The sequence below is a fragment of the Notamacropus eugenii genome, chromosome 3, assembly GCF_028372415.1.
Source record: "Notamacropus eugenii isolate mMacEug1 chromosome 3, mMacEug1.pri_v2, whole genome shotgun sequence".
In the NCBI taxonomy this organism is placed as follows: Eukaryota; Metazoa; Chordata; class Mammalia; order Diprotodontia; family Macropodidae; genus Notamacropus; species Notamacropus eugenii.
In genome coordinates, this window is record NC_092874.1 from 409,591,533 (window position 1) to 409,612,967 (window position 21,435).

Sequence of the window (21,435 nt, forward strand, 5' to 3'; positions counted from 1 at the left end):
GAGTTTAATGATGCCCATTCACCACAAACACACAAAAAAATAAGAGAGCACTTTTCCCTAACTTAACATAGGGCCATCACCCCTCTGACCCTATGTTCCTAGTGTTAGATCTTATTATTAACATCAAAAAGTCACTGACTCTACGTCAATAATTTCTTTAACAAATATATGCTGATGTACTTATTTGGGGAAAAAGATAACTAAAACACAGTAAGGAAATTATTGTAATATTTATGACAAATATTACAAAGGATAATGTGAACTATTTTTAAAATCAACATCTTTACTATCTGGGATTTTAAAAATCCAACAAACCACATGTTCCATAGTTTTCTATTTTAAACTTTTCTATTTTAAAAATGTGTTTTTACATTACCATGTCATGGTCCAGAATTCAAAAAAACAAGCAGGAAGACTGACACTGAAAGGATGACAAAGTTTTGATGATAAAATTTAAAACTGGAAAGAGATTTAAAGATTATTTCAACTTATTAAAAAAGATGAGAACACACAGGCCCAGAGAAGTTAAGGAAACTTTTCCAAGGCTATATAGGTAATAAGTAGCAAAGCCTAGACTAAAATCTAGTCCCTCTGGGGCAAGAGCATCATTTATTGGAAAGGGTACTGGGTTTATAACTCAGAGGACCTGGCTCTGCCAATCACTACCGGTGTGACCTTAAGTGACTTAACCTAGATGATCCTGTTTCCTCATCGGTAAAATGAAGAGGTTATAACAGATAATATAAAAGGCAGTTTTTATTCCCAAATTTTTGACCCTTTGACTCTAGGTCTATCATTAGGTTCTCTGATTTCCATTTTAACTTCAGGTGGAAGCTAAAGCTGTCAATAGCTGGGAGATTATTCTCTCAGATCAATTCATTTTACCTCTACTTTGCCACATATTACAGTTCCTTACTGCTGAGGCCCAGCAAGCTTTGTTAAATTATTGGAAAGTCCCTTATTACCATACCCTTGGGCATAAAGGGGGTTTTCAATGGTGAAGTATTGCAAAGAGAGACAAACAGTACCTCTAACTGGCTAAAAGTAGGATGCCTCCAGGGAAAATTATCTCAAAGACACCTTTGGGAGGAACTGAACTTGAAAACGTACCAAGTAAAATGAAAGAGACAAGATAAAAAGGGGAAGAGCCAATGTATAAGTGTAGTAAAGGGTAGTAGAAACTGAAGAAATGAAAGATTTCCATTCTCACAGGCATTTGCAATTAAATACACAAGGAAGAAAAGGCAGAAGGAAAAGACGAGGTGCCCTTGTGGGTAGGTAAAAATAAATAAAATGTGTACTGAATCCTGATCTCCTAAAATATTCAAGTTACTCCATGTCTTTGGGGAGGGTTCATGGTTAGGGGAGGAGATGAGAGCTGTAGAGACCAAGCAAAGGCATTTGAATTTGTTGGAGTAAAAGAAGTAGGCCTTTCTACAGTGCCTGGAGTTGATGCTTAATAAAAGCTTGTTGAATTATATTGAATTCTTACTGCCTCAGAGGAGAAGTTGGGAGAGGAAAAGGATACGTAAGTTTCTGTGAGAATTTGCTTGTCTCTGAGAGCCAGGAATGGAATGGTTCCACTCGGGGCCACAAGAGAAAAGGAAGCATTTTTGAAGTGTGACCGTGTATTAGAAACATTTGTTGGGAGGGAAAGGAAATGTATAATTTAAAGTTCTGAAGACAAACCATTCTATATTTCCCTATTTTTCCTTCAACGAGAATAGACATCCTTAAATTTCTTCCTGGATTTTCAGAGATTTCTTAGAGTATAATTCCAATTTCTATTAGCAAAGGAGATTTTTTTTAAAGTTCTCCTCCTCTTTATTCTTTTTCTTCAAGTGTGCAATAAATTTATCTTGAAGTAAGCCAGTGATGCTTGCAGGGTACGTGGTCTTCTAGATTTCTCTTAGAAGGAGAAGGAAACCATAATGCTATGACCTGCAGCAGTAGAGGGCAGCATTTGCCCTGCCTTTGAAAGCCATGTCTTCCACAGACATAAAATATTGGCAAAAACTTTTCAATTTATCTCTTCTTGACCTGAGTGAAAGCTAGGACTTTGAGTAATCTAGATTTTAAATACACACACACGCGCACACACACACACGCAGCAATGCTCCTTGCTCCCAGTCACTATGTTCAGTTTATTTAACTCTTGTCCAGTTCATGCTGTAATCTCAATCCAGCCCCTTAAACCGATTCATTGTTCCTGGCTTTTGCCAGCTCTACTCTATCTTTATCATTCTCTCAGGGAGTAAATCATTTGCCCTTTTCTTTCTGATTACGTTTGTTTTTTCTTTTTTGAAGTGAAAGGGATCTTCTCCTCCTTTGTTTACTCTCTCCCATTCTCTAACCTGCTTCTCTCTAACTCATGTTTTTCTTTCCTTTTCATTCCATCAACTGCATTGATTCCTAACAATTTTACAAAGAACTGATCCAGGTGTCTTGTATTATCAATTATACCATTTTCATTTTTTTCCTTTTGTCTATTACCCTCTCTCCAGGTCCTGCTTCTTACATGAATTGTGAATGAATCAAAGTAAAATGGGAGGAATTGAGGAGAGCGTGGAAAAAAGAGAGAACACACACTTATTTGGAAGTTGGACAAGTTAGACATCAAAATATCTTGCCAGGTTTAACCATCTCTGAATTTATCAATGCTTCTCTCTCTCTCTCTCTCTCTCTCTCTCTCTCTCTCTCTCTCTCTCACGCTCTCCTCTTCCTCCTTCTTCTTTCCTTCCCTCACCACTGAAGAATAATACCAAATGTGTTTAAATATCATGAAATAAGTCCATCAGATAATCAACAAGTATTTCCTGACTGCATGATACTATACCACATGCTGTATATTTTACACCTTATTTTCATTTGTTCAGGATTCCCCATTTCTATCAATGATTACCAGTATGCTCTGAATCATTTAACTGGAATTTCCTTTCAAAAGCACTATGCAATACAAAATCATGAAATAAAAAGCACTTATGGGGAAAATAAGATTAGCGGAACAAAGCTCAAAAACTTTGTCAGTAACAACACTTTTAAAAAAAGGAAAATGATAAAAAATGGTAACAGTTTTATAGCTGTTAAGTGGTTAAGAAATACATAAATATTATAATTAAGTGGCAGAACTCCTGGCCTCTAGCTGCCCATAGTGCTACTTCTCCAATCTGTACCCCACGGCCTATAATGGTAAAGTCTTAAGCAAGGCCCTCGGGCGAGAGTCCATTGTAGGAGGTTGCATGGAGGTAGTAGGACTTTGTGAGAACAGATCAGCTCTCCTCAGCCCACACGATAAATATGGCACCTTAAATTAACAAAGACAAGAATTTTAATCGTGGATGTAGGTGTGGAGAGGGAGAGAGAATAAACATCTATATCGCATTGACTACGTGACAGGCACTGTGCTAAGGATTTTTTACAAATACTATCTCACTTGATTCTTCCATGTAGGTGCAATTATTAGATCCATTTTACATTTGAGGCAAGTGAAGCAAATGGAGGTTAAGTGACTTGCCTGAGGTAATACTGCTATTAAAACTGGATTTGAATTCAGATCTTTGAATTCTGAATCCAGGCCCAACACTGTATCCATTTTGCTATCAGCTGATTGTGACTTACTATGAAGTGTTGAAGTTTTTTGCATTCCTATTGTTTCTACCCTTTTGAAATCACACAAAAACCAACTAGAAATTCATACTACGCTAAAATATTCGTTAATATATTCATTGCATTGTAACAAATTCCGATTTTTAAATAAGTGTTATAGCAGAAGTAACCACTTGAAATTTCCTAATTAATCTCACTGGATGCTGAAGGCATGGTTATTCTATCTAGTGCGCATGTTATTGCCATATTATCTTTCTAAATTGACGCTTTCATTATATCACTCCCTACTCAGCAACCTAGAACTCCCTACTATCTTTCCAATCAATTTCAAACAACTGAGTATGGAATTCAAGACCTTTGATAAACTGGCCCCATTTCTCTTCTCCAAACTGATTTTCTCCGACAGTTACTATCCATGTCAATTAAGCTTTCTTCTAACTACATGTTCTGGTCACACTGTTCCCCACAGACCGCAATATTTTTATTCTTTTCTATCCAAAATTTGCCCTTTAAGACTCAGCTCAAAACCCAGTTCCTCTCTTACTACTCTAACCTGGAATCATTTCCCCCTTTTCTGACCTTCTGTAGTACTTATTATATATATCACATATTTTAGTTCTTAAGAATATTGCTTTCTTTCATTCACTTCATAGCAAACATCTCCAGTGACCTTGTAAATTGCCTGCGGATAAGGACGGTCATACTGCATTTTTATTCCTACTTTGGGCCAGGCATATAGTAGATGATTCATTAAACAAACATTTACTATGCCTGCTATGTACTACGAAGAATGTATAGAAAAGTTGGACTCCCTGCCTTCACCAAACTTACAGTCAAAGATGTCTATCAAACAGTACATGGGAAAGTTACAAAAGCAAAATGTTTGGGAAGGTACAGGGGAGAAGAGAACATTTTATTGGAGTTGAAGAAGAATGGGGACAGAGCGGCTTCATAAAAAAAGAAACATCTGACGTAGGCTTTAAAAGACAGATAACAGTTTAGTAGGATATTTGTTAAATTGAATTGAATTGTTGCGGTGAATTACTGAATTGAGAAAGCAGAGAATTGTTAAACTCCCACTGAAGAATTCTAAGTTTGAACGGAAAGAACTACATTGGGGCAGCAAGCTATGTAGAAAATACCCAACTAGTCTAAAATGATTAATCTAAAGCTTGTGCATTTTACCTCTCTCCCCTAAGTTTATATATCCTAAAATGTCAAATTTAAAACTTAAACCTAGAAAATAACTTTTAAAAAAATGACCAAGTTAACAGAATTAAAATGGAAGCATGAATAATCTGCCCGAAGCAGCCACAGTTTTTACATATAGAACTGGCTGGTTTTTCTCATATGTGAGATTGGGAAGGTATTAGGACATCTGTTCTACATTCAGTCAAGAAACTAACTGTATGGCCAGATGTCAGTCTCTGGAACAAACATCCTGAAAGGGGAGTTTGTGGAGAACAATCTATTTATATAAGAATATTAACCACGCAGGGACTGACCATAAAGATGTCACTCTTAATTCTTTCAGGGTACTTAACACCAATTAAATATTAAGGAGAAGCAAACTAAAAATACATCTCATACAGTAGAAGAAGATAAAAAATCTAGAAGTAAATGTCTCAAAAGATTGTGGTGAAGCTCAGATGTGATAAAATATGTAAAAACAATTTACAAACTTTAAAGTGCATTACAACTACCAAGTAATACTAGAAGGGGAGGAAGAAAAAGAGGGCAAGTTACACCGTGTAGTCCAATAGAAAGAAAGACTGTTGACTCTGGAATTAAAGGAACTGAGTGCAAATCTAGGCCCTAACTGCTGCGTGGGTGACCCTGGGAAAATCACTTTATCTCTGTAAACCTTAGTTTCATCTTCTATAAAATGGAAGATGTATTCTATATCTAACATTCTTTCCAACTGAAAACCTATAATACTATCAGCTGGACTTATATAATGGCTTGAAGATTTATAAAGCAGGTGTGTGTATACATACACATACATATATACACATATACATGCGTATATGCAAAGAGGAAGAGAGAAATCTCATTAGACCTTAAGTTAAGCCTACGAGCACAATACTGTGCACATAGTTAGCATTTCTTGATTCGTTTCTTGATTCAATGAATGAACCTCACCCTACTGAGCTCCAGGATGTGTCTAAATGAGTCTGACTTATGTCTCTCCGTGAGTACCCTAGAATCACAGATTTAGAGTTGTATATTCTATAGTGTTCTCATACAAAGTTTTGATAGGAAAAGAAAAAAGATCATATAGAAAATTCACCCTAAGTCCCAACAAGGTCCTTTTAGGCAGCATTCAAGAAAAAGATAAAAAGTTATTTCCCTCACTATTATATTTTATTACCATTGCCCCAGAAGGGAGAAGAAAATGGCGTTCACAGAAAAACTTTAAAGACTAGCAAATGGCATTAAATTAGGCCCAGTGCCCACACTTGAATTTCTATCTTATAAATTTCTGTTTGATGTTTATTCATTTCCAAAAATCACTCTGAATAAAGAATCAAAACCTAAGGCAGAAAAGTTAATTACTCTGGTTTACCTGTACACCTTGGTGGCAAAGTCCTATCTACTTCTTTGTGTGTTCATCTTTTGTTGCTGAAGAAGACCATGCCATCAGAGAAATAATGATAATGACTTTGTTCTCAATGAGGGAGGGCTGCGCAGGTCACCAGCCTCACTTCTCCTCCAGAGCCATCTGAATCCACTGACCAGATATTCATCAGAACGACTGGAGATTACCCAGGATGAGGCAATTGGGGTTAAGTGACTTGCCCAAGGTCACACAACTAGTGAGTGTCAAGTGTCTGAGGTGACATTTGAACTCAAGTCCTCCTGACTCCAGCACTGGTGCTCTATCTACTGCACCACCTAGCTGCCCCTCTACTTCTATGACTTGCCTTTAAATAGCCTTACTTCAATAAGTAAAATCTTTTGTCAATTACAACAAATTTTGTCACAGCAAAAACCTCTGCTTAACAAATTAAGTCCAGTTTCTAAACAAAGACCTACTAAGTTCAGACAATATGTAGGATTTTCTAATCCTCGCCCCCCCCACCCCAAAAAAAAAATTCAGAGTACTTGGGCAGCCCCTTGGATTTGACCTAAAGTAGCACTAAACAGATCTTACAAAAATGTGATGTTGTAATCAGATTAATATATTACATACCCTATAATTTACACTAGCACAACAGATCTGAAACAGAATCAAAATATTTTGCAATGCAATTTTGCAATAAATTCCTTCCCCCTTCACCCTTTCTTTCACTACTTTAAAATCTGTAACAAACAGCATTATGGATATTATAAATTTCAGTCAGGTTGAGTTTAAAAAAGGAGTATTAAAATAAAACTCTAACAAAGTACATTAGTGATCCTGTATAATTCCTAAAATATTATTAACACATGAATATGAGGCTACAGTGGGAAAATATATTTAAAATATTAATAATGCCTCCAATTACATTAGACAAACTAAGTAGAGCTGTATATCTACATGTGTACTTGCCTATCCAACTTGGGAGAAAATGTCTCCTTGCAGTAAGTTTGGGCAAGTCACTTAATCTGTTTGAGGCTGAATGTCTTTATAAGTAAAATAAAGAAGTTGGGTTTGAGTATGTCTGAGGGCTGCCCACACATCTAAAATGCTACCATTCTATTTAATTCATTTCAACAAGTATCTATTAATTGCTACCATCTTCCACTATGCTAAATATGAAGGACTATTAGGACAAAACTGAAATATTTCTAGCTTGTTATTACTTGGCTTTGTTTCATCAGGGGTCCCAAATTTCTCCTAAGGAAAATCTGCATCAGCATGAAGAATACTGGTTGCAAAGAAGGGATGGTGGGGACATCATTTATGTAAAAATTGAGAAGACCAAAGAAGATAAGGAAAGTGAAATTGACAACAGTCTCTTTAAAAGGTGGGGGGTGTGTGTGTGTGTGTGTGTGTGTGTGTGTGTGTGTGTGTGTGTGTGTGTGTGTGTGTGTGTGTGTATGTGTGGTGCTAGTGCTGGTGCTGGTGCTGGTGCTGGTAAAGGAGAGGAGAACTAGCTAAATTCTCCACTTTTGACCAATAAGATTTATACGACAGACAATGTGATAGGTGCTGGAAATATAATGACAAAAATACAACTATCTCTACCTTCCATGCAGTTTAGCTTCTAAGTCCACTCTTAAGTGGCAATTCAACACATAAGATTCAAATTACATTATTAGATCTTACGAATATACCAAATCAGGAGGACTTGGACAGTAAAGGGTATGTTTTAATTACCATTCAGTTCACAGAGTTGATTCCGAATAAATTTCCAGTGAATGAATCAGTAAAATATATCAACAAATATCTAATTTGCTAAAAACAGTTGCATGGTTTAGCCAAAGAATGCTAGGTTAGGGAACTGAAGACAGAGTGAAAGCTTTAATTTACTATTTGTTTTTAGAATCCAATAGCAACCAGATATAATCAACAGCTCAGCAATAAAAATGAAAGTAATAAAAATAGATAGCAGTAAGATTTATTACTTTTCAGCTACTTGTACTAAAACTAGGCTATCTATGTAAATACAGACAGAAAGAATACAAATTTACATATATTCATGTGTGCGTATTTGCATATAAAACTCCTCCAAAAAGCATGTAAAAATCCCTCCAAAACTAAGGGAGTCATCTGAGCATCCTATCTATTACTCAGTATAATTTTTACACTAAATGTTTCAGGAAACAATGCACACAAAACAGAATGTCCAAGTCCGTGTTTAAACAAATGAGGTGAGTCACCAGAAATGATGTGTTTTATCAAGAGTTTGTACGTAGAATATATAATACTTTTTGGTTTCAGAGTTCTAATTAGAATCAAAATTGATGTATATGTAACACACATATATTTATTTATTCATATATTATAAAATACATATATAATATTTAACTTACATATATTATTTGTATTTGCATAATTAATTTAGATATTATATTATGTATATAATTTAGATATTATATTATATAATAATATAATAGGATGCACATTAGTATTCCTTTATCTTAATATTCTGTGATGCTTTTATTGAATTTAATCCAAGAAATTAGACACAAAAGCTAATGCAATATTTACAGTAAAGAAAATAAGATTTAAAGAATGTTCTTAACTCCTAAGACATTTTCTATCCATTTTAAAAATTAAACTAAGTTTAAATGTAATTATTTGAAAATGTGCTATTTATTTTTAAATAGTTTAAGAGAACCCTAAGAAAACACACATGAAATGATGCAGAGCAAAGCAGACCCAAGAAAACAAATTATACAGTGATCACAATGATGGAAAGGAAAATAGCTTTGAAAGTCCTGAGAACCCTGATCAATGCAATGACCAATAGTGAGGCCAGAAGACTGACAGATAACAAAGCATGCATGCTACTGTTTAGCAAAGGCGGACCTGACTAGGGAACAAATAAGCTCAATACGTACGTTTGTTTTGCTTGTCTATGTATCTGTTCCAAAGAGATACTTTGTCATTAGGGAGGCAAGAAAGTTGTGTGGTGGGAATAAGAGTTAATGATAGTGAGGACGGACAGAGAGAGAGACAGAAACAAGGACAGAGACAGAGAGAGGTACCAATGAAACGTTAAAAAAAATAGAGCAGAAGGATGTTAAAAAGGGAGACACCGAGAGGTAAATTTAATATTATTGTGCAAAATTTCATATATACTTTAAAATATGCTAGATATAACACAGATTATTCATTTAATATACAATCTTTCTGATATTTAAGAATATTTAAAAAAGGAAATTTCTAAAAAAGAAATCTTTTCACTTTCACTAAAAGGTCACCAGACATTCTTTCTTCTAGCTAGTGTTTACAAAAAAGTGATAAGGGCTCAACAGGTAAAATTTGCAAAGTGCACAATTTTCTTTGGCATTCTACCTAGAAATAGGATGTTGCTTCCCCAAAATAAGCAGACAGTTTCCATAAACCATGTATTATTGTCATGGTGGTTCAGGTTTTCTATGGAAAAGTAACAGCTGAAAGGAGTTGAACTCTCAGGAGATAACGCAAGAACTTTGTTCTATTTTTAACCATTTTTCCAGGATATCTCAACCAAAAGTCCCCAAAACTACCCTGCTCTGCCTAGTTTATCAGTATAATCACTTATATTCACGTACCTTCCTTACAATTTTACTGCAGTTTATTGCTTTCATCTTTTCCCTCTGGCATCTGATGAATCCATATGATAATGAAGAAGAAGGGATTAAAGCGGGAGAACAGAACACAAGATTCTGGTGAAGGGGGGAAAAGTGTTTCAAGAAGATGAACAGATAGAATTGTTTTATTTTTTTTCTAAACTGCAAAGCTATTCTGTTAAAATTAGAGGAAAACAAAAAAAAAACTCATTTTCCAAATCACTGATAAGAGATCTTCTATTTGGTAAGAAACCATAAAAAGTTATTACTTGTGCAATAAGTGTGTAGAAATTATTGACACTGTTTATACTTAAGAAATTCTCTCCCCCTCAATTCAACCAAATAAAATGACTAATGACAATTTCATAAAGGTATACTATACCTGCCTAATCTTGTGCCTAGGGCAGGTATGGGTTCTTAAACTTTTTGTGTGTTTCATGGACAGTCTAGTGAAGCTGATGGACAGCTTCTTAATATTATTTTCTTAGTATTATTTTTAAATGCATAAAATAAAATATATAAGATCACATAAGAAATCAATTATAATGAAATACATTTATAAAACTATTAAAAAGCAATTTCATACATAGCAGGTTAAAAACCTTGATTTAGATAATGAGATTCTTTTGCAAGCTGTTTGGATGAAACTGGTCTCTAACCATTTCTTTTGGGTAGTTCTTAAAACTCCTTTGAAGTGAAAAAATGGGATAAAATAATTAAAAAAAAAAACAAGTATTCTAATCCAAACTTTCTCATTATGTAATAAAATATAAGTACTAGAAACCTAAAAATTGGTGTTGATCCAACGGTTTTATGTTTTCCGTGGACCTGTCGTATAAAATCTAGATAGGGATTTTGCCTTTTCTGCCTAAAGTTGTAATTTTAAAAAATTGCCAAACTGGAGGGTGTTTTTAACAATCAACAGCAAATATACACTAAATGGCCACAAGATGGTGATGTTACTTTATGAGATCTTAGGGATTATTTATTTAGGTGGTCCAGAATTTATTCTTTTCTACCCAGATAGATATTGATTCTACTCTGATGCTTCATTGTTGCACAGAAATGACTCCTAGGTATTCAAGGCTCTGATAGACAGGTACAAGATCTGATAGGGCCTACCAAAGTATAGTGCCTTTTTGAGTATAAAGGCCCAAAGATGGATTGGTGTTCAGTCATCCAAAGTACACTTTTTGCTAAGTCAGGAGAAACTTCCGATGAGGTTGTTGTTGTGGGATAAATATGAGTAGAGGGGAGAGAACAGCAATCTTTGAAAGCCATCTGCTGTATTGTACGGAAGTTGAAAGCTACACTGGTAAAACCACTAGCCACAATGATGAAAAGTTGAAGAGTCAATGTCTGAAAACAAAATGGTCTTAACCCTTTCTCCTTCCTCAAAAAATGGAGAACAAATTAACAAGTGACATGGTCCTATAAAAATACAGAAAAGAAGGTTAACGTCTTAAATGAGCTGAGGTTGTCAAAAATGTTAAAATTAACCGCAAGAAGAGGACCTTTCTTTTAAAAAAAAATCAATATTGTCAGGAAGAATTAAAAGAAGGAGGAATTAAGATCATTGGAGCAAATGAGTAGAGGGGCCCGGCCATCAAAGAAAAGGAGCCAGTCAACTCCCATCTGAGAAACCTCACCCAAAAAAAAAAAAAAAAAGATAACGATCTTCAGAATGAGAAGGAAAAAAAAGTGATCAAAAGGGATGGAAATTCAAGAGAAGTAAGGAGATGGCAGTAGGACAAACTGATGCCCTAACTGAAATCAAGCTACCTCTCCCTTCCAAATTATACCCCAGCGTTCTGGAGAGATTTTTGAACACTGACTTTCGAATTTTATTAAAAAAAACATTTACTAAATGGGAAATTTCAATCATAAAAATTGGGAGAGGAGCTGTGAAATTGGAGAGGAACAATTACACCCATTTCCAAAGTAAATGAAAAAATTAATCTTTCAAATTATAAACTAGAAAGTTTATTAGATTATCCAAGTGAAAATTCTAAAATAGATTAAGAAGTAGATAGTTTTTGAGTACTAAATGCCTGAAAGGCAGTAATGGTTTCTAAAAGTCTTTATGGGTTCAATAAGAAACAATGAATGAGCACATTAAAAAAAAAACAACAGTATGGTATAATCGTGGAAAGGTCTTTTGTAGAAAGTTTTGGGGGCAAGTCACTTGACTGTGAGATCATAATTTTCTCATGTGAAACATGAAGAGGATTGTAAGAGTTAATCCCTCAGATCCCTTGCACTCTAATATGCCATCCAAAGAGAAATCATGCCAGTCAAACAAGTGAGGGATTGACCAAACCATGAAGTGACAAGCCAATGGTTTTCTCTAGAATCACAGAATATCAGAGGTAGAAATGACCTTTAATAGTTTCTAAATCCAACTCCTTCATTTTACAGGTGAGGAAACAGCCCACAGGAAAGTAAAATGACTTGGCACCTAGAAGAACATTATCCCTGTCCTATCAGTCACATAAAAGTGAAAATAGCTCTCTACTCACTGCCAGAAAACCATCCTGGAACTTTTCATTTTCATTTTTGCTCATTCTCTATCAGGTATATCCATCCCTGCCCTGCATCTCTCTCTCATGAGTAGACAACGCTAAGCTGTGTTAAGGGAAAGGTTTTACAGAGAGGTGACAGGAAACTTGTGACTTCCTGCTAAACACAACAGCTGCTCTCCCCAGTTCCCAGAAAGTCATAAGGTTGCACCAAAAAAGCACCCCCCATGAGAATCTCTAGAACTAAGTATATGTTCATAGAAGTGAGGTTCCTAGATAACCAAAGACATTAGGCAAGACACTTATTAATTTAAATAAAAGGGAAGAATATAAAAGGAATAAGTTAATTCCCATTTCAAACAAACTGGTAGTAATCATTATGTAAATAACTGAACAATAAACTGAATCATAGCTATTGGCAATGCTATATCGCTCACTCACTGATTCATTCATTCATTCATTCACTCGTTCATTCATCAAGCATTTATGACTTGGCTTTTTCCATTACTTATCATTGCCAGTGCCTTCTCTCTGAGAGTACCTTCCAATATACAACACATATCTTTTATGTACATTGTTGTTTGCATTCTGTCTGCCCATTAGAATTGTAAGCTCCTAGAGGTCAGGAATCACATTTTTGCTTTTCTCTGTATTGTCAGTTCTTAATACAGCACCAGACACATAGTAATACTTAATAAATGGTTACTGACCTGACATATTAGCTGGGTGTCTAATATTAACATTTCAGAAAAACCAGTCATAAAAGAGATTTCTGAGAAAATGAAGACTAAAACTAATTCAATAAAGCATTTTTTAAATAGCTGGGCCTGAGATTCTCCTAGCAAGAATCCCCAGCATCTAGTTCCTGGCTTGTAGGACCGAAGGACCCCTCATGGAAGCCACATGCTGCTTAAACTTTCTGATGGTCTTCAAAAATCTTCTGGCATACTTAAGAAAGAACGTAAGTGCTTTGGATTTTGTGTGCATGTTTTAATCAAGTTGAGTGTAATCAAATGAGACAATAAATTAGCACGGACAAAATGAGATATTCATAAAGACTTCCAATCTTCAGAACCCAAAAAAACGTCAATCTTATGAAGAGGTTGAAAAGATATTAAAATTAGAAATACAGCTATCTTAGCAAAAACACCTGTGCCCATTTTTGCTTTCATGGTGGATACGAGCTCAGGACTTAGACAAAGGAATACCTGAGTTCAAATTCCACCTCAGATGTTTACGACTACACATCTGCAACTGGGCAAGCGACTTCACCTCTCTTAAACTCAGTTTTCTCATCTCTAAAATCAGAAAAATAAAAGCACTTACAGGGTTGTAGTGAGGATCAAATACAACAATGATTGTAAATCACTCTGAAAACCTTAAAAACAACTATATAAATGCTAGTCAAGAGGAAGAGGAGTATATCATAGAAACAGTAAGAATAAGATAAGAGATGGCTGTTGTCCAATGGTTACTAAAATTAAGAACAACATACACAAACAGGCATCATAACTAAGGCTGATCTAAGCAGACGATTATAAGTGAATTACAATATGGCATTACGTGGTGCATCCAATACAAGTTATTTATACTTCATGCACTGGCTTCCAAACTGTCATGGCATAGTTACATATGAAAAGACAAAACTGTTTCCCCCAAAACATCTGCTTTGTTGTAGTAACAACTTACATAAACACAGAGCTTTACAGCTGACAAAGTGCCTTCTCTCCGAGTAAGTGAATAAATAAATGAATGAATGAATGAATGAATGAATGAATGAATGAATAATTGAGCAAGCTGTGATGATTTCTTTGGACTTGGCCAATTAGGGAATTTGTTTTCTTTGACTATATGTGTTTGTAACAGGGGTTTTCTTTTTTCTTGTTTTCTCCACAGGGTAGAGGGAAGAGTGGGGAAAGAGAAAGAATGTGCATCTTTATTTTTTTAAGTGTGTGTGGCATGCGCATGCATGCACACACACACATACAGGGGGAAGAAAGCTATGAGGTTAAGGAGCATAAAACTACAGCTGGTTCTGTGGATGAAAAAGGAAACAAGCAGAAAGGTGAAGTAGCTTTTACCTCTGTTCAAAGAGCAAATAAGGGATGGAGCCAGGAGTCTAAGAATCTGCGGACTCCACATCCAGGATGCTCTCCACTACATCATGGTAACAATAAGGTCAATTGCCCCACGCATGCAAAAAGCAAAAAGAACTCCTATGTCTTTTGTTGAATATTCTTTTTCACGCTTTGAAGTGCTATTAATGAGTGCCTATATTATATTATATTAAATATATTAAAATGGTAGCAGAAAGACCAAAGCACACCCACTAAAATGCCAGCCCCTGAAAAATCAAATGCTGAACAGTCAAATAATAATAATAATGAAAATAATAATAATAATAGCACTTTACTGTTTGCCAAATCCTTTACAAATATTAACTCATTTTATCCTCACAATATCCCTGGGAGATAGGTACTATTATGATGTCTATTTTATAGATAAGGAAATCAAGGTCAGACAGAGCTCACATGATTTGCCCAGGTCACACACACATGAGTAAAACTCAAAATACCGAAATTCAGGCTGGGTCAGAGCTTGGTTGAACCAATGGGTCCAAAAGAATTATTCAGCTTAAAGAAGTTGAGGGTCAACACAGTATCTTTAAAAAAAAATAGCCAAGGGATATTTATTCAAATGCAAAGGAATAATTGAACTTGTAATTTCAAAAGTTCATTTTAAATTACAGGTTTTAGGTACAAACTCAGCTGATACTGAAAATTCTAGCTAGCACCTGAAATTGCTGAGTGTTCCTATCTTTTTCTCTACATCTCATGCCTAGTAATGCTGAAAATTATCAGCAAAAACAATTCACTAAATATGAGCCCAAAATACAATGTAATAAAATCCACATTAATCAAGAAAGAAAAACTACTTACTGTCCTGGCTACGTGACCAGATACATCAGAGTTGTCAGACTGTGAAATGAAAAAGAAAAAACAATACAGTCAATCCAGCTGCATTGTAATACAGCATTGTCATAAAAGCTTCAAGATTTACAGTAGCTCTTCTCCCATACAAAAATAAAGAATATGAAATATCAGCTTTGTTCAGAGGCAAAAACTATATCTATAACTATAGAAAGATGGATATATATGTATACACACACACGTATATGTATATTCACTTTCTTGAATGTCAGTTTTCTCCACTCCAATAGGAAGGCTCTGGATTAGAAGGTCTCTAAAGTTCCTGCTATATGTAAAATTCTATAAAGAAGAAATTATCAATTTGACAAATTTGATATTCTTTTTCACAGTGAACTTATGACTGTAACTTTAATAAACTTAAAAACCAATAAAATCACCAAGGATACCTAACGTCAGAGAACAGCTAGCAAACAGGTTAAGTGTTGGATCTGCAATCAGGAAGTCCTGCCTTAGGCCACCGATCAAGGTCTTTGGCGATAGGGCTTAACCTACTTTTTTATGTCTACATCTGCTTATTTCTCATTAGCCTTTTTCAAACAAGGTATCCCAGGCCAGTCACATTACGCAAACACGGCTACACTGGACTATCTTCATGCCTTTGTTTATACTGAGCCCTCAGTTCTGCCTACCACATGCACATACGTGTCCTTCTGGTCTGTCAAAGCTTTACCCATCCTGTAAAACTGTACAAATCCTCCACAGACCAATCCCTGATCCCTCCAAATGGGAGCAACATCCTCCTATTCTATTTTCTTGCACTTTCTCTCACTTTGCTCATGCATCTCATTTTGCTTTATATAATGTTCATTCGTGTGTATATATTACCTTCCCTGCTATACTGTAAGTTCATCAAGGAAAGAGTCTAGCTCTCTTTTTTATTTTTATTTTATTTCTTCAAGTGTCCAGATCAGTGACTTGTAATGCAAATAGCTCAATAAATTCATTTAATGAAATTACAAAATTCCAAAAATCAAACACAAAAATATTAGGAGTTATGCTGGTTTGAGCTCTAGTGCCATATGGTATCAGGAAGTCAAAACCCATATTTTGCCCATCCACCCACTCCAAATAAAAACAAAAGGAAAATATTATCAGAGTGAGGGAAGGTTCCTGCTTTAAATAAACCTAACATGTTAAGGGCCCCACCATACTTAAAAGCTAAGCTTCTTTAAATAAACCAGCAGCCATTCTGTGCAGGTATAGGAAACTGACTCTCTGGAAAGTGAGGAGCCATGCAATGCCCAATGTTGAGAGCTTAAATCAATTAAAAGAGCTTTTACTGCTTGCTGTAGGACATAGAACAGATGAGGAATTAATCAAGCAGATTAACAGAGAAGTGACTGGGTTCAGAGACAGATCAAATATACAGAGAATAAAGTCCTACCCTATAAATCCACAGCTTGTGTCAGGAGACCTCAGAGCACCAAAAACAATGTGGAGAAACTGAGTTTCTCAGGAAAAGACTGGCTCTCTTTCAGAAGGAGCTCTTCACCGATGTCTCTTTCTCTCCTCTGGATTTAGCAAACACATGCCTCATCTTAGAAGAGCACAGAAGCAGTAAAAGACAGGTCAATTCTGCATGGCTAAAGGTGGAAAGCTCCCCAGGTGACTGTGGCCAGTTTTAAGTGCAACAAAAAGGGTTGGAACAAGTTTGAAGTTCGATAAAGGTTAACACTCAAGTCTTAGCAGAAAATACAATGTTTGCCCAAGGCTAGGAGTACCAGCCTCTGCCAAGACTCTGGATTATGAAGATTAGGGCTCTTCTGATAGACTGACATGACCAGGAACTTCAACTCCACAGTGATCATGAGGCTCTAAATAGACACTGTACATTTAAGGAACACTAATATGCCAGATCATTTTTATAAAGTTGAACTACGTGATGGCAAGGTTTGTGATACACCTCACTGACAAAGTCTTTTGTGTTATCATCAGAAAAGCTCCTTCTAGTGAAAAGAAGGTAAAGTGTACTGCGGTATACTGATTGTTCATCTGAGCAAGTAAAAATACATAGACCTGCTTGGTGACTTCAGTATAGTCACATCCACACAGCCAAATCAGAGAGCACCCCTGGATTCTAGCCTCTTTTTTTTTTTTTTTTAACACAAGTGGCTTCTTCTAATCTATCAAAACACTGAATATTATCTAGAGACAAAGTTGAATCTGAAATCCTTGGTACACTTCTGAACATAGGAATAAGGTAAAAGAGAATAATTTACACATGTACCTACCTGGATTAAAAGGTTCTGCCCCCTCCCCCCAGATTCCATGTAAATCTACTTGGAAGGTCTTTTTACAGGTTAAAAAAACCCACAGAAATGAAATATCCAAGTGTATCATCTGGTCACAATAAGCTGCCCTGGTAAACAATCAAAAGAGTCCATTACTGTTGAGTCAGAAATATTATTTTAACACTAAACAGGGTTCTAGACTACATACATAGGGTCAAATAGGGCCAAACAGAGAGGATTTTTGAGTGTGGGAGCCAACAGGGGGCAGAAGCAGCCTTACTATGTAGCTTATAGGCTGACATGCCTGTCAGGATGGAGAAGAAGGGGGTCTGTAAATATTAGGTCCATGCCAAGGAGAACCAAGGTAACAAGACTGAAGCAACCGATCAGTAGAACAGATGAAAATAAAGGAAAGGGATAGGTCCAATGCTTCAGGCAGACAGCCAGGCAGAAAGAAAACCAAGCATTTATTAAGTATTTTTTATGTGTTGGGGTGCTCTCGCTCTCTCTCTGTCTCTCTCTCTGTCTCTCTCTGTGTCTCTATCTCTCTCTCTCCAATCTGCCTCTGCAACTTCTACCCATTGTCCTCTGGACCCAAGCAAAACAAATCTTATTATTCTGACTCAAGGGTTTTTCAAATATTTGAAGATACCTATTATGTAATCCTCTTCTACCCCCAACTTCTATTACCCAAGCTAAATATGTCTAGATTACAAGCTCCATGAGGACAACAGCCATCTTATTTGAATATTTTATCTGTCTAAGGGACACCTCACAGAGTTCATAAGTTCACAAAAAGGTATCTAAAATTCTCCAGAAATTAGAAATGCTCTGGTACATACAGCTCATTCATTTTATAGATTAGGAAACTGAGGCCCCAAGAAACAGAATATTTGCCTAAGATGGCATAAGGGGGTAACTATGAGTTTTGAACTTAGGTCCAAATTCAGCCTACCATGATGGCTCAGTTCTCTGTAATAAGGAGGTCATTATTTTACAAATGTGTGCTGAACTTGTACTGCCATTTTGAATTTTAGGCCATTTTGACCAGCTAACAGCAAGTGAACTTGTAGAGCAGAATTTAATTAAGGGTCACAAACAAGTCCAGACAAACAGCCAAATACAGCAAAGAAGCAAATTACACCCTGATTACCTTTTTCTGGGCTTGACAGCTTTAGCCCAGTAGTGAGGTCCGGTAAACATGATCCCCTTGGATTCTTAAAGGAATGGTGAGCTATTTGAAACTTAGCTTTTCCTTTGCAGCCTGAGTAAAAGGTAAGCTCCCTGATGGTACTGATTGGTTTTTTAAATGTTCAGATCTACAATGCCCCATTTAGAAACTTGCCCAAAGCAGGAAACAGGTACTCATTAAAAGGAGTAAAAACATGGTAATTGATCAAATATACAACAAATATGTCCTGTTATATATTAATAAACATCTGTAATCATTTCTTCCAAATTCCAGTCTGGTTACTTAGTATCACTGTGGAGTTCTTAGAGATGGGAAATTTAAATCACAAAAGATTTCAATTTCACTGTAGTTTTTCAGTCTCATGTTTGACTCTTTGTGACCCCATTTGGGGTTTTCCTGGCCAAGGCAATGTAGTGGTTTGCCATTTCCTTCTCTCATTTTAGAGATGAGGAACTAAGGCAAACAGGGTTAAATTACTTACCCAGGGTCACACAGCTAGGAAGTATCTGAGGCCAGATTTCAACTCATAAAGATAAGTCTTCCTGACTTCAGGCATTCTATCGACTGTGCCACCGAGCTGCCAAATTTTTATTAATTCCATGCTAAAAGTCAAACAGCAAGGCAGTAAAATAGGGGGGAGAAGGATAATTTACATCCCAGATTTTGCTTGTCTGTGTTAAATTACAGAGGTCTAAGGTTGATCATCTAAAAATGAAAATAAAATTTCATTCAAAAATCAACTGGAGCATTCCAGTCATTTGTATAGTTTATGGACCCTTTGAAGTTGGTAAAATTAAAGAAAGTTTTATTGACACTTGCTTCCCTTAAATTATTGGTTCCAAAGTATGTAATTAGAGTAGAAAGACACCACAGGGAACAGAATAACTCTGCCATCAGATACTATTAAGTAATACCACAGAAGGCTTATGTTTTCATTGGCTGAGGTCCTCCCCCTAATAGCATGGGTATCAGGGTAAGTCAAGAGTTTACTTAACTGTAGGATTCACATGAAAGATAAAAAAGATACCAACCAAACCTTGGCCTTTGTATTCATAAATCCACCATTAACCTTCACTGGCTGAACTGGAAAATATCAGAAATATTATTGATTTAAAATAATTACTCATGAGACCAACAACCCTTCCTCAAAAATAGTTCTTTTTGGAGGGGGCATGTTAGTCAGGGGGAGAGGATTAGAGAAGCAATTGCACCAGAGTTGCTCATGACCCTGCTAATCATATACTATTTGCTCAATCAAGGATAGGTACCTGATACCAAAATAAATATTTCACAAACACTATTAATTCAACTTAATCAAGAGACATTTATTAAGTATGTACTATGTGCAGTATCAAGCTGGAGATTATATCAAGTTTGTGTAAAACATGGTCCGAGGCCTCAAAGAGCTTATAATCTAATAGGCAATAAAACACACAATCACATGATTATAATACAAAACTAATCTATGGCATGTGCACAAAAATTTAAAACTGATCTACTGGAAAGAGTACTTACTCCACAGTCAGAAATCATGAATTCAGATTCCACCTTTGTGACTTTGCAATTCTCTTACCTTACTTTCTCATTTTTGAAAAGGAAATAATAAACTAGATAGACTTTGAAGTCCCTTCCTACTCTAGATCTATGGTCCCATTAGTATGTAATGATAAGTCTTTTGTGGGGTTAGGAGTAGAGGGAGACACTCTGACCCTGTCCCTACTCTGGTGTAGGCCTTCATCATTTCAAGCCGGGACTACTGTAATAGCATGCTGGTAGGTCTGCCTGCCTCAAGTTTCTCCCCACTCCAGTCCTTCTTCCAGGCAGCCACTAAAGTGATTTTCCTAAAGCTTAGGTCCCATCATGTCACTTCTCTACTCAGTAAACTCCAATGGTTTCCTATTGTGTCCAGAACCAAATATAAAATGCTTGTTTGGCATTCAAAGCCCTTCATAACACAATCCTGTTTTATCTTTTCCAGTCTTCTTACACCTCCCTACCTGATATGTACTTGATCCAGTGACCCTCGCCAGCTGGCATTTCTACCATTAAGAGACTCTGTTTCTCAGTTACAGGCATTTTCTCTATCTGTTCTCTCCTCCTACGCTCCAATTACTGACTTCCCTGACTTCCTTTAAGTCTCAGCGAAAACCTCACCTTCTACAGAAAGCCTTCCTCAACCTCTCTTAATTCCAGTACCTTCCCTCTGTTAATTATATCCTATTTATCCTGTATATAGCTTGTTCATATATATTTGTATATATTGTCTTCCCCTTTAAATGGTAAGTTTCTCAAGGGCAGGGAATGTCTTTTGCCTCTTATTGTATCCCCAGCACTTTGCACAATTTGTGGCATATGTAGGTACTTAGTAAATGTCTTTTAATTGATTGATCATTATTAATTCAAAAGATCAGGGAAAACTACACGGAGGAGGTCATGTTTAAGCTGCATTTTAAAGTATCGGTAACATTATAATGAGAACAGGCAAATGAGACAGTTCAGGACATAGGGAAGCAATGAGAACAAAGAGGAAGGGGACTGTAGGGGGTTTTCAGTGGTTCCATTCAGTAGAAGGAAGCAATACAAGATAGGGAAAGCTCTGAAAGGGAAGCATGGAGCTTATGTCACAGAAGGCCTTGAATGCCCAGGCAGAGTTTGATTTTTATCACAGGTCACTGAACAACCTTGTTAGTCTG

General features: G+C 36.1%; 1 protein-coding gene across 9 annotated transcripts in view; it reads right to left on the reverse strand.

Moving 5' to 3' along the window:
* TNS3 (tensin 3) overlaps nucleotides 1-21,435 on the reverse strand; it is a 511,962-nt gene that overhangs the window by 203,725 nt on the left and 286,802 nt on the right. For 8 of the 9 annotated variants that reach the window (XM_072598110.1, XM_072598117.1, XM_072598114.1 and 5 more), the window contains one exon: nucleotides 15,269-15,307. The exons of the other annotated variant lie outside the window; for it this stretch is intronic. In XM_072598110.1, coding sequence (XP_072454211.1) covers nucleotides 15,269-15,307 — 39 coding nt within the window. The remainder of the gene's footprint in view (nucleotides 1-15,268; nucleotides 15,308-21,435) is intronic. 9 annotated transcript variants of the gene reach the window in all.